Below are 14,954 nucleotides of genomic sequence, written 5' to 3' on the forward strand. Positions count from 1 at the left end.
GAAACCATGTAGTTTGGTGATCACAGATCTTCTCCCATCTCGCAGAGTCACATAACTGAAATTTTACAACAAGCATTTCCTGCAGGGGCTGCCCCCATCCCGTTCACCCGGCTTTAGCACGGAATCGCACGGCACGGCTCGATTCGTTGCCAGCCCCGGCCCTCCTCCAGCCGGTGTTTGATTGGATTAGAGTCGCTAGCCTTTGCCCTCTAACCCTGCTGATGCTTGCTGGCTGCTTCCTGCTCCCTCCACTCCCCCTGACCGACTGACGAAGCCTGCCGAAGCCGCACGGCGAAGCGCCCTGCACGGACACAGCCGACCAGGACGGGCCGCTACAGCCAGCCAGACTAGAGCCGAGCCGAGCCAGGAAACACACAGGCAGGCGAACGAAAAGACGAGGCAGCCATGCGGAGGAAATCGAGGATATTGTTATGCTTTGCCGTGCTGTGGGTGCTGGGGATAGCCTACTACTTCTACTCGGGGACAGCGATGAGTCGAAAGGTAGGATTCCCGTTACTCGACTGCTTTTTCTGGCTACACACACACACACCGTCCACACGGTCTCGGTGTCCGTGTGGATGTTTTCTAGTTCCAGGACAAAGCACCGATGGAGCGGTGTGATTTGGCGCTGCTACGGCTCTTTTCTCGTGTTTGCGGCTGCACCGATGCTGTGCGGAATGTGATAAAGGCCCTGCTTGTATCAGGGGGGCAGGCATTGATTTGGTGGAGATGAGCGTGGACACGGGTAGCAGGGCTGGCCGCGTCGGAGTGCACGGACCTCCCGCTGTGCCGGTGATTGCCTTTCCGTGGCAGCGGGAGCGGAGAACGTTCGTACTGGGCAGCCTGGTAGCCACTTTAACGTGGCGCGGCGCCGGTTAATGCGGGAGCAGGATAAAGGTGAACGCATATAGTGGTTGTTATTAATATTAGGCTGCTGGCCTGGTTCACAGGGCCGGGTGGGGGGGTGGGGGGGTTCGCCTATAGAGCACGTCAGCACAAGCTGCTGCTGCTCCGAGAAATGAGCAGAGATCAGGAAGTGTGCAGATTAACGCCGGTTAAATCACTGATACAACATGCTGTCGGGATGTGACTTTTTTAAAAAGGCGGCTTTAAACATGGGTTTATGTTTCTACTGTGTGGAACAACCTAGATGTGTACTAGATGGTGTACAGATTCTCTGTCAGCTGATGTCCCTGCTGTGTGAAAACATTTCAACATACATACACACTTAGTTAGGTGCATCATCTATAGTCAGTACAATACCCCTAGCAACAAATCATCTTACACTGTTTATTCTGTTGAAACTGTTTTAGAGATTCAACTTTATGTTTCTGATACTTTTCCTACCCCATTTATCATTTCCAAAATTTGAGAATAATCTGCTTTACCTTTTATGAAATGGTGGTAAAAATATCTTTTGGGTGCTAGTTAGACGAAACGACATATCAAGGCACCATGCTGGACATTGTGATGGACATTTTCACTATTTTCTGAAGTTTTATTGACCAAACTATCCATCAAGAAATGACCTGGCAGAGTAATCAATAATGAAAGTCATTGTTAGTTGCAGGCCTATTGGTAACACCCCTCAGTATAACTCAGTTCAACAGCAGCTCAGACTACATCCTCCAAAATGACCATACATTTGAATTAACACCTGCAGGACTGTGGCGTTAGACTGCATTAGTTTTTAACTAGATTTACCTAATAAAACCGGCAGCTGTGTGGAAGTAATTTCTTTACGCTGAAACAACATTTACCAGTTTACTCTTCCATCTGTGGTTACTCATGTTTCGTGTGTGTGTGTCCTGTAGTTGGTTTTCAGCAACTTCCTAAACTGGTAGGTCTGAATGGGCACACTACAGGACGTCAGTAGGACGTAGTAGCTGGTAAGACTGACTTTGTGTATGTGGAGGTATGGATTCCTTTCATGATATACCAGGCCTGTACATGCAGTAGTATGTAATGCGTGAAATGTATGTTAAATAACCTCAAGGTGTTGACATGTAGAAGAAGACATTTTACCATTGTGAGAGAGAGAGAGAGAGAGAGAGAGAGAGAGAGAGAGAGAGAGAAAATAGTCATTTGATGTGATGGGTGAACATCCAGTTTGTGTTAACTGTCTGTGCTAATGTAGGCCAGTGTATCCTGCTGTGTGTATGAAGTGCTCTGTGTGGGTGGTTTTTGTGCACAGTGTACTTGCCTCTATTACCCCTCTGGATTTGGTTGGGTGTGTGTGTGAATGTCCTGTGTGTATTCCACCTGTCTCTTGTCTTGTCCTATCTGTCTCTCTGTGTTTACTTTGCTCCAGTCAACCAGAGCAGCCTTTTACTTTTCCATTAGGCTGATAGGGGTGTGTGTGTGTGTGTGTGTGTGTGTGTGTGTGTGTGGGGAGGTGTGTATTTGTGGTTGTTAAGGGTGTCAAAGTGACACTCCACGATAAGCAACTTTCACTGGAGTTGGATCGCAGGCAGCATTAATATGGATGATTGGCTGCGTCCGTCTGGTGTCTTTACACAGTGCGAGATTTCATCTGTTTAAACAAAGGTGGTGCTGCACTGGTAAAGTACTGTTTTCTAGCACAGCTTCCTCTGCTTTCAAAGAGTCAAGGCATTTAATAAATTCTTACTGCTGTCTTGAAAGAAACTTTGCAGCGTACACAAAGGCTTTACAGAAAAGGACCAAGTTTTCTGGACAAAGGACCCATGAAACAACAACTTTTTTTAAAACACTTGCTTGGTAGTAATGTGTCCCTTAAACATAGAGTTAATGGAAATTTTGGAATATGTAGCTAGTTGTGTTGGTGCTCTTTAGAGCTGCAGCTAACGATTCATGTGCAGAATTATCTTTTTCCAATTCATTGTTTGCCCAATCCATCTTATTTATATAGCACATTTTTAAAAACAACGGTTTACAAAGTGCTGCACAAGGCATAAAACATAAAACGCATATAAAAAGATATAGAACACATAAAAACATAGACATAACACAAACAAATGGTTCAGAAACAATCGAAGGGCAACAGCAGAAGACCACACAGCTCTCACGCCGGGTTAAAAGCCACTGAATAAAAGTGAGTTTTCAGACGGGATTTAAAAGATTAGAGAGTGGGGGCCATTTTGACCTGTGGAGGTCGCTCAGTTTAGGGGCTGCTGCTGAAAAAGTGTGATTGCCCCTGGTTTCAGGAGCGAACAGCCGGGGCTGATCAGTGATTGGAGGTACATTAAACAATTAGGTGATTTATAATATTTGGGCATTCATTTTCTGTCCATCAACTAATCACTTAATCGTTTCGGTACTAGTGCTCTTGCCATCAACTCCTACTAATGTCCTTAGTGGTTCCCTACTGTTCCTTTTCATATTTTTTTTTCTTCTCTTGGCAACAAATAGGTGAATTGGAGAGGTTGTGAAATTAATTATGTAAGAATGTTGGAAGGTTTCCAAATGTAGACAAGTGCTCCTCCTTGGGAGTTAAGTGTGATTCACAAGTTTGTACATTCATTCATTAGTCAGACTTGAGATAATGGCGACTTGCAGATGTTTAGTGGTGCAGGGCAAATCAGAAAATCTCCAAGCAACTTATTCCAAGTGACAAAAACAGAGATTATATATATATATGCAGCAGCAGCACATGTTTCAGCCAGGACTCCATCAGCCCCTTGTTCACAGACAGCGCCTGCATCCAACATTACATGTTGTTGTGCCATCGCTGCTTGCAAGCACTGTGGTGAATTCAGAGGCCAGCAGCTCTGTGCCTGCCAGCCTGAGCAGGACTTGCACTGTCACGGTAGCTAACTCAAATGCCCATTTATGAGTAACCTGAAGGACGGTGTTGCTGCCAGAGGAGTTCGTTCAGCTGGCTTCTTCAGTTCTGTCATACACCCATGACACTGTGGCTCTTAAGATAAAATCACTCACCAAACAGCAGTTCTACTGTTATCAGTTCAAAACTGTCCGATTTGGGAAAGTGCCCCTCTTGTCTGTATGCAATTGATACTTTTTACACAGTATAAGTGCCTGGAAGCAGTTTGTTCTGTGCAAAAATGAACGTCGCCATTTCTGACAGATTCCTCGCAAGTTTCTTTTGGACTGGCAAAAAAAGAGACAAAAATGTCACCATGTGCCCAGAGGTCATGAGCAAACCTTTTGTACAAAATGTTCCTCATATCTTTTGGGCTGCGTCACATATAAGTTTGTCTTTTTTTTTTGTGTACACAGTGATACGGAGTGTTCTTGAGCATTTCTGTGGTTTACTGGCCTGAATGACACCGACGTACAAAGCGATTACAGGAGATGAGACTGAGATTTTGGTGGTTCTAAAACTGAGGAAGTTTATACAGAACTATGGAGAATATAAAAATATATTATCATGCCATTAATATTATCTGCCCCTTGGCAGTTATGAGAAAACTGTTCCTGCAGTGTGTGTAGTTGATTGATTGGAAGTGAAAGTTTTCTTCCTTCTCCCATATGACAGGAAATTTTGGGAGACACCCAGCAGTGAGACTCTGTACAAACCTGTATCTCTAAGTGCATTCTCGTACACGGGAGGATAATGTTGCAAACACGAGCCAGCTGGCTCACCAGGATGCACCATTAAAGTCTTCCTTGTTGGACAGACCTCTGAGGGTTTTCCCTGCCAACTCTTGACAAACCAACATCCGACTGTTGTCCACTTTCCTGCTAATCAGCGGCGTGAGAGGGGAGCTAAATGGTAAATAGAGGGTGGCACCGATCCACAGGAAAAACCAACACAGATTTTATTAAGAAAGTTATCAGCTGCTCGAGTGAAGATGCAGACAGGCGGTAATTGGATTCTTATCAAAGTGGTAAACAGTGTTGTGCGGCATGTACTCAAAACGTAACATTCAGATCAACTCGTGTCACATGTCTCTCTCATTAACATGCAAATCAGCACAGATATAATGTAACAACATCCTTAAATTACTAGGAACTGTGTTCACTTTGACGAAGAATAGCGGCACTGGGAACAATGACTGTGCAAGAGCAAATCATAGACACATGTGATAAACAGTCATGCCAAACTGACTCATGCACACATTGTCCTCTTTTAATATAGAGTGCAGCTCTCACCCGAAGGTGGATGACAGCGCTGAGTTGCAAGTATTTCTCAGTGTGTTGTGATCAGCCAGAGGTTTGGATTAGTTTCTTGTTGGTGGCAGAGGATTCAGAAATGAGTTCAGTGCTTTTTCTTCCAGCAAACTGTGGACAGGAGCACACGTGAAGCGGCTCAGCAGGGACTCTGAGAGCTTTTAACGCTGGCTGATCCAGCGAAAGCTACGGCCCCTGCTATCTGCAGCTCTGGGCTTTCAGCTTGTGCCTGTCCGTGCATGCCTCAAACTTCAGCTCTATCAATACATCTGCCTTTCATCGTATACAGTGTGACTTCACTACCTCAGAGCATTTTGCCGTTTCAAGGTAGAAAACGTTTTGAAAATGGAGCTGTTGCACATCACACACTCAGTGAGGCTAAAGGCGATTGCGTTGCATTATTGGTGTTGATTAGAATCTGTTAGTTATTAGTGGATAACGTGCAGAACGAGGTGGATGCCGGCCACTGCTTCTCAACATAGGAGCCCGCGCTGTCTCCTAGAGTAAGACACAACATCACTGTCATCTCTTTCTTTTATATATGCATGTGTATGTTCACACACACTCTGATTACATGTGTTTGAGTTCCTGCTGTTGTGTAACTACAGTACAATGACCTGTGGCCTCCAAACCACACACCCAGCAGCTCAATATGTTTATAATGGCAGAATACAGTGTAATTTCAGCCAGCAAGCAGATCCATTATTGCAAACTAACTAAATGCAGTTCCATAGCGCAAACACTGAATCGATAAAAGGCTTAAATTAAGCTGGGGATCTCTGGGTCCTGAATCCTTGTAGATAATACAGTTTTTGTTTGACGTATTGACTGTGTGTGTGTGTGTGTGTGTGTGTGTGTGTTTCTTTTAAGTAATGATCACCTCTGACAGATGCTTGACTGATTCAGAGTGTAAATAGAGATAGCAAAGAAGGAGCTGTGTCACTGTTGTAGTTAAATAAAAACACTGCTTTGAACCAAAAAAAATTGCATCACAGTCACATTAGAGTTACACATATTGCTCAAGGGACTATTGATAGTTACATACAGTTACTGTTACTGTGACTGTTTGGCCCCTCCAGATTTTCCCAGTTGATGTACCGTTCCCTAAACCAGTCCCCTGAACAGAGATTGTCCAATCATAGCTTAGGCACGCATGGCAGCAGACCTGTCAAGGTTTGGATCCCCACATATGTTGATGCTTTGTGCATTGGGCTGCAATACTCTGCATTTAAAGAGCTTGGAGGGTCATGTCATTTTTTTTGTTAGCCTTTCCAATACCACAAACACGAGCAAAAGTGTAAGGAATCTATTAAACAATCTGCTCTTTGTGAGATACATTTGTTAGCATGTGTAGCTAACTACCTACAGTGGTGACCTAGAATTATTTTCCAGGCCAAGGAGCATTTATATTACATTATTTTGTGGTTATTGTAAAGAGAGCCGTGTTCACAGTAGCACATCCACTGTCAGTGTAGTAGTCCACTTTGTTAAAGCTATATCGGAGTGTAGGCTAATGTTAGCTGCCTGTCCTGCTCTTTATTGGATTTAGTGAGGTTTACAATCCAGCAACCCCAGCCAAACGTGATATGCGAGAGAGTAATAGTCCTCATCCTAAAATCCTTTTTTTTTTAACATATGAGTTTCTTCTCCAAGCATCTAAGCTAAGCAGCCACTTCCAAACAGGGTTATGTTAGAACGAAACATGATCTTACTGATAAAACTAGGACTAGTGGCTGTACTTTGCAACACACGAACAATGCTGCTCTTTTATTTCCATGTCCTCTACATGGATCATCAGCTGGCGAGGACATTTTGCCAGAGACATGCAGCTTTAGCCTCAGTCTTTTAGCACAGTATCACATGTGCAGACATCATTGACATTTAAGACCCTTTTTACAGGGTTCTTGTTTTATGCAAGTCAACTGGAAACATTAAAAAGTCATCTGGAGACGGATGTTTCAACCAACTCATGGAGCTAACATTAGCTTAATTAGCCAGCAAGTACCTGTGTCTGAAATCAATGACACATTGTTTCTAAAATTACTAATAAATTTGAGAAGTAAATCTGTCATCACTGTAAACTGCATTATGTGCCACACAAGAAATCTTTAAAAGGTAAAAATAGTAACTAAAGGCAAGGCAAACCACGTGCTGTAATTGTGGCCCTGCAAAAAGGAGAAAGAAAGAGGGGTTAACGATGGAAAGATGAAGAAAGAATGATGAGATGGGCGAAAAAGGGTGGCAGAACTGAATCCAAAACAGGAGAATGGTGGGTTGTGTCGGGTTTGGCAGCTTTTATTTCCACCAGTCAGAAGGAGTTAGTCCTGACCTGCCAGCCCTGAAACCCAATGACTGACTGGCTGTGGTGAACAGACAGACAGCTATGTAGATACCAGGAGGGTAAAGACTGAGACACCGCCAAGAAAGAAGACAAATACTGTAGTTAATAGCACCCTAAAGGTAGGCGTTTTAAAAGAGTAGTATAAATAAAACTAATTCTTCTGATAGCAGATAGTTTCACTACATCCTGATCTGTGGCATGAGAACTCCCAGTTTTTATTTTCTTTTTCTATCTTTTTTTTGTATCCACCCCTCATTGGTAGGCTCCTTGTGGTTAAACACAACAGCATGTTGCATCTGTGTGTGCGCTCAAAACTGGATTGTTTTCTTCTTGTGATGATTTTCTTCCCTGGCAGACGACGGGCATTCATGGAAGAGTTTGAAAAGGATGAGGATATCCATTGTTCATGGGAGCAGCGCTGAGACGAGAGCTTTTGAAAGATCTGTTTTTTTATTTAGACATCAAGAGAAAACAGAGCAACCCTCTTTTATTCAATTTGTCACTGCTTCACAACATTGACGTCTTCAGAGCTTCACAGTTATGTGAACAGTGAGGTCAGCAGCAATCTGTGTTCCCGTTATCAGACTGAACTATTCAAATAGGTCTGACAGGGAGAACAGGCGGCTGTGATGTTTTGCTTGTGCCCTATTTGTGGGAAGGACGTTCAAATCACTAAATAAACCACAGGTATTACACGTCTATTTCACAACAATCCGATACTGGACTGTGTAATGCGTTAATGGAGATGATGTTCTCTGTTTTGTGTGTGATTCAAGTTATGAAAAGGATGTGTATAGTTTTTGAGTATAAATGATCAGAAGATGCAGAAAAAATATTTCTCTTTAAATGCCAAGTTATGCTCTTTCTATTTTGATTTAGCTGTACTTGCAGACCACCTGAAATGTCATTTTTTTAGGATTCACAGTTTGAACATTATTTTGATATTGAACCAGCTGAAGGACAAATTGCTGCCCTTACCATTATAAGAGATGACTCAGAGAAGCTGTGTGTGTTGGCTCTACTTTTGCCACCTTTGACTGGCTATTCAACAGTGATACTTGTGTGTGCCATGATCTGAAAATGCTTTTATGGGTTTATCTTAGACATAAAATTCCAAGCAGATGTTCTGTATCAGCCAATATATCAGGTCTGTAGAGAAATTAGTTCAACCTGTTTTTTGAAGGATGCAACATTTCTGTCTGGATCTTTCATCTGCCCTACTCTCAGCAGTTTATTGCTGCCGACGATAACTCACAGCAGATGAGGTACATGCAAACAGGCACCCTGGACGCCCACCTCAGCCTACTTCTGAAACATTTGCTGTGTGTGTGGATCTGTCACATTTGGGTCACAGAATCCCGATGCTGACATTTTGCACCTACCTCGAATGAGGTGCAGCTCTTTGTTTACTCTTTCTTTTCTGAACTGAAATTTGAGGCAACATCTACAAAAATCACAATAATCAGTAGAAATTATGCTTGTGTATGTAACAGCGCTGCTGACTTTGATTCAGTCTAAGAAATAATATTCTCCAATTTATTTGATGTTGTTTTGTGAGAGATTTTAGGTAGTCTTTCATCACAACATGATTCATCAACACTGAAGTATTTTCCCAATGATAGTATCTCCCTAATGAATGAATCAGTAACCATTGTAGAGAGAAGGGTCACTCCAGTGGATGTGTAATATGTAGAACGGTTTAACAGCAAAGGCCTTTCTGTGTTGAAACTCAGCAGCCTAACTAACTGATTTTTAAAATGGAAGAAATGTCCAAATGTCTGGCCATCTGCCAAATTGGTGGGTAGATAGATTTTTTTAACACTGGTCTGGTGGTTAATTTCTCGCCCTGCATCACATCATGGCCATTCAATAATGAACCTGCATTTGTTTTAAGCTACTGTTAAGTACTGTTAAAAACCAGCTATTAGTGATGCACTTTGTCTTTCAGATGTTTCTTCAATTGATTCTCGTGGTTTAATCTGTGCCATTTCCTTTATACTTTTATTGTCTTATTTCTGTTTAAGCTTGCCTTGGCAATGCTCAGCGCCCACTGCAACTCGGACTGTTCATTGATATCTGTGATTAAGAGCTACACAAACCTGACAGGAATCCTCTACCCTTTTTCTTCTGTGGAGCCATTAATGATAAATAGGATATGCAGAAATAACCAATTTCTCCACTGACGGTAGCCTTAATAGACCAGAATGCAAAACACAGTTTTCCTCAACTGGAACAGCTGTCACCATCACTGCAGCTGATTTTCTGGAGGAACTCTGCAGGAAAAGAGGGAAAAGGCAGGTTGACCAAATATGTCACAAAATGACAAATTACAGCATTTCATATCAAACAATGGTTCCTGGGGGCGGTGCAGTGGCGCAGTGGCTAGCACTGTCGCCTCACAGCAAGGTTGTGGGTTTAAACCCCGGTTGCCCAGGCCTTTCTGTGTGGAGTTTGCATGTTCTCCCCGTGTCCAAGTGGGTTCTCTCCGGGTGCTCTGGCTTCCTCCCACCATCCAAAGACATGCAGGCTAGGTTAATTGGTGTCTCTAAAATTGTCCGTAGGTGTGAATGTGAATGTGAGTGTGAGTGGTTGTTTGTCTATGTGTGGCCCTGCGATGGACTGGCAACCTGTCCAGGGTGTACCCCGCCTTTCGCAGGGTTTGTCAGCTGGGATTGGCTCCAGCCCTCCGCAACCCTGTACGCAGGATAAGCGGTTGACGATGGATGGATGGATGGATGGACGGATGGACAATGGTTCCTGGAATGTGTATAAAATGTTGACAAAGATTTTATCTATTCAACTTAAGCCCTACATCCACATACAAGACATGGGCCTACTGTATAATGGACTCCTGCTACTGCTAAGGCTACTCGTGACCTCTCCGCCACACTGTCAGACACAATGCTATAGTACTCAAAATTAACACTCTACTACACACACCCATAAAAAGGTCTAAATTCCACAGTAAAGATGTAATGTTATTGGCCAATGCTGGTAAAGAAGACTGTTGTAAAGAGTCTTTTACGCCATGTCGAAATGGGTTTCAGGAAGCAGAGGTGCTGACTCGGCTTTAACGGCTTTGTCTAGTTTAAAATAAGGAAAAACTGACATAACTGGTTGTTTGAATGACTTGCTGAATGCCTAACATGAGACTCATCGCTAAAAAGTAAAGTAACCAGTTTATGCTCAAAGTCAACATATGCTGTGTAACAAGAGTCATGACACAGTGGATGAATGAATAATTCGAGAGCCTTGGTGTGTGAGTCTTTGGCCACATGTACTCCCAGTTTGCTGGCTTTTCCTGTGTGCTCGTCTCTCCTCTCAGGGACACGTCAGCAGATACAGGACTTTTCTGTTTGTGCCTCAGACTGTCCTGTGTTTATATACCAGCTTATTACACAATTTGGTGAGACGGAAACTTTTTTTTCCCACTCATCAATTTAAGTTGCTGTGTCTGACCTGGATGGCACAAAAAGCAGTAAAAAGGTAGTTTGAATTCAGCATGAATATGAGTCATCTGTCAAGTGGTCAACTCTGAAGGAAAAAGCCTGAAAATCGCATCATTTAGAGGGTAAAAAAAGACAGACAGCACTGCTAGTCTGGTGTTAAAAACAGACTGCTACTGTATGGCATGTTCCACTGGAACAGAAGCCTTGGATGGCGGTTCTGTAAAAATAGAGCCGTGCATTTGTACGTACACAACTTGATTGTAAAGTATGTGTCTGTTTTAACATGAAGCCTCCATTTTAACAACTCACCAGAGGTTTATGTCCAACACCAAACTAGTTCTGCTGCCTCAGGACTGTGCCGCCTATGCCAGTTGTAATTGTATGAGTTCATGTACAGTGATTTATGGTAGGAAATTCTTTGTTACTCCAAATAAGCTGCTGTACCCACCAGTTCCAATCAGGAATACCAGCGAACAGTTTGTAGCTCAGTGGCAAACACTGAAATAGATTTCACGCTCACTTCTTTTCTGCAGTGGCATTAAAAAATGACTGAGGTGTGTAGGTTCCCTGTAAATAGACGAACTTACTGACCCTTCACTAAACTCTCCCCTCCACAAGAGCAGAAGTTTAAGTAATGGATTTAACAGCACTCGTCTGCTCTAATGTAAGCTGCAAACGTCCAGGTAACTAGCTTAGGTTTGGGGCATTTCATACTTTACACTCATAAAGCTAACGTTAGCTTAATTAGCTAGCTAGCTACAGTTGATAAAATCTGCTAACGACAGTATTTTAGTTCAGACGTCAAAACGATCGTTGCAGAAGACAAATGAGAACCCTGCTTTTGTCTACCTCTGTCTAAGATCCATTGTTTTAAAAAGTTTAACATTTCAAGTGTTAAATCTGCCACAATTATCATTTATAAATTGTGGATGTGCGTGTGAGAATCTTGACAGACAGCAACTAGGGGAATGGACCATAATGAATGGTCTATTGTCCTAATATAATCCCTGAGAGAGAGTGTGTGTGTGTGTGTATTTAGCGATGCTTGTTCCCTTGACTCAGGCTATATTTCAGTGCACGATGATGTTAAACTCTCCCGTTTCTCTCCAACAGGCCATATGGTAATGCACTCATGTCCCTCTGTCTCTCCCACCATCTCTTTTCCTTCAGTGTTTACTTTCTCCCCCAGTTATTTGCTTTCTTTGTGTTTGTCTCACACAAATAAACTTTTCTGTGTTCTCCTGCATGCTTGCTTTCTGTTGTTTGTTTTTTTTATTTAGTTGTTTGTTCTTTTGAAGTAGGCCACAAAATTCATTCGGTCACCCTGGGAGCCAATTATGAAAACACAAACTCGTCGTCATGTAAAGACCCACCAGAAGCAGGCCTCTGACCCACTTTAGGTCCTAACCCACAGCTTTAGAAACTACCTACATAATGGGAGTAGCAGAATACTCCAAGCTCTCAGGCCAGCAGGCCTGATGGCTTTTTCTATGAGCGTTTCTGCCTTAAAAGGTAGGTTTGATTTGTCTGTGCTTTCAGCTCAGTGGGGGTGGGGCAGATGTGATTGTGTCAGACCCCATCAGGCACGCTAAGAATAGCTCAAACACCTTAGCTTGGGTCGGTTTGAAATGGGTTGTTTCACGCCTTCTGCATGTTACAATGCTCTGGAGTCTAACGTCATGATGAAGACGACGCCAAGTCAGATGCCTACAAACACAGGTACGGCTTACTGATGCCAAACTTTGGGAAGGAGTTGGAGCACTTGTGCTTAGGATGGTGTACTCCTTGTTTCATTATAACAGTACAGTCTGCTGTCAGCTTTGTTTGCTCCTGACGCAGTCAACTCTCAGCCTCCCGCTCCTCTCTACTGTCTCTCTGGTCCATCTGGTGCCAACATGGCAGCCGCAGAGTGTGTGACGTTCTCACAGGTCAGAGTTCACCGTCACATCATGCCTTTTGAATGATTGACCCGCCAGTGTGTATAGCTACACCAGCACAAGGATCTGCAGCCATAAAAAGCAAGCAGAGATGGCTGTGTGCATGGCTCATGTCAGCTGACTGATTAAAATGTATGAACACAGCTAAATGAAATTACACTTTCAAAACTATAATGCAGGATTAAGATAGATTGTGGCACCAGAGAATTTGTATTCTATTTGTAATGATGTCTCTGCTGTGTCTGTTGTGGGAAACTACTGAGCTCGCGCTCTCTCTGTATATACTGTTCTGACGGTTCCTAAAACGGCAGAACTCGAGAAATTAAATCAAACGTAGATATTGCTCTGCAGTTGGAAAACGGTGTTGAAAGAAATACGCGGCACGTCAGAGATGAAATGTAATGATAAGGACTCGTACGCAGCCTTTTGTAATGGGCCACAACCAAATATTTATTAATCCAACTGTGAACAACACACCCTAAAATTGCACGCACTATAAATCTGTCAGACCAGTTTGAAAAAATGGCTTCATTAAGGTATGTGGTATGTCACTGTCTGGTTCTTTAACCCATAGGTCATAACTCAGAATGAGACTTGTGCCTTTCAGAGGAGAGAGACGCATGATGAGAGCAGCAATTTGGGCGTGTATCCCATTACAGGAAAAAAATCTCTTGTGTGTGACAGAAAAGTTACAGAACAAGAGATGGAGTGTGTAATTAGCCTTTGTTAAAAGTCTTACATCTGCTCTCCTTCTGTAATTCTTTGTTAAAACACACACACACACACAGAAAAACAACCACATACGCACACATCAGAGGGGATATGTTAATAATATGCAGTGGGAGTACCTCTGGGGATTATTTACACTGCAGACAAACAACACTTTTGGGGGGGTTTGTGGGGGTTTGTGGGGGGGGGGGGTTGAAAGACATGAGTCCTTCGGGCTGAAAGGGTCTAATGAAGAACCGGTTTAAGTTGCATGGGAATTGTAGGATCCACTGTTTTTTTTAGCTTATAAGTCAGGGAATCTCCCCCAGATGTATTGAAGTTGGGGCTGGGTGATATGGCCAAAAATGTTATCACCATAAAAACATTTATCACTCGTATAAACCAGATGGGTAATTGTGGTTTTAAACTTTTCTTTATGGTCAGAACAAACACTTCTTGATGCCAAACAAGTGGATCACTTCACAAATTTGAGGTAGAACGTTAAAAACAAGTATGATAAAATCTGTTTTCAGCAAATATGCATGAGTAAAATTAAGTCAAATCTTTTTTTCACTCCCTTTTCCTGAACAAAATAAATATTTTAATAGAAGATTTCAGTGCTAATTTGTTTGTGATTCAAATTAATTAAATCAAACATTTTATTAAACATTTCTTGAACATTTGGTATATTGTTCTTGAAGAAAATGATATTGCAATAATTATTATCTTCTTCTTTGATTTCATGACTCCATACATCAGGTTTAATTTGTAAGAGTAAATGTTCACATCTTGTCGCCCTCATTGTACATTAATGTCATGTAATAACACCAATCAGACATGACCTGCTGATGTCATCGGGAACTCAGTCTATATAGCATTGTGTAATGGCTGTGTGTAAAGACAGAAAGGCTGCTTAAAGGATGTTACTGATGCCAGGTGAAAGACAGAATGTGTCTGGTTAATGCCCAAACAGAAGAGTGTTAACATCCACTAATACAAACAGCGCGTGGGGGTCAAGCTCCTGCACGTGTGCTTCATTTAATAACTCGTGTTTTTATAACAAAGGTTATGTTTCTGCGTTTGGTCTAGGATCTACACAAAGAAACTATGCAGCATACATGTGGCAACATAGTGTAGAGGAAACTGACTGAGGCTGTAGAAATGTTGACTTTGGTTCAGTCGAAATACGCACACACATACAGAAACACATACACACATTACACGATTACTACTGCTCACATCCTACATTATACCCATTCACGAAAACACACCTTCCACTGCTGGCTTGCAGGAATCTTTTCTCCTTTTATGGAAAAGAAAATATTTAAAGACTTAAATCTTTTTCCTGTTCCCACACACACACACACACACACACACACACACACACACACACACACACACACACAC

The 14,954-nt window shown here is 42.5% G+C and overlaps 1 protein-coding gene across 2 annotated transcripts in view; it reads left to right on the plus strand.

The window, feature by feature from the left end:
• Positions 1–14,954, plus strand: part of galnt2 (UDP-N-acetyl-alpha-D-galactosamine:polypeptide N-acetylgalactosaminyltransferase 2) — a 60,933-nt gene continuing 45,979 nt past the window's right edge. For both annotated transcript variants that reach the window (XM_046032339.1, XM_046032340.1), the window contains exon 1: positions 1–501. In XM_046032339.1, coding sequence (XP_045888295.1) covers positions 406–501 — 96 coding nt within the window. In that variant the 5' untranslated portion in view covers positions 1–405. The remainder of the gene's footprint in view (positions 502–14,954) is intronic.

Source organism: Micropterus dolomieu, linkage group LG20 (assembly GCF_021292245.1).
Source record: "Micropterus dolomieu isolate WLL.071019.BEF.003 ecotype Adirondacks linkage group LG20, ASM2129224v1, whole genome shotgun sequence".
NCBI lineage: Eukaryota > Metazoa > Chordata > Actinopteri > Centrarchiformes > Centrarchidae > Micropterus > Micropterus dolomieu.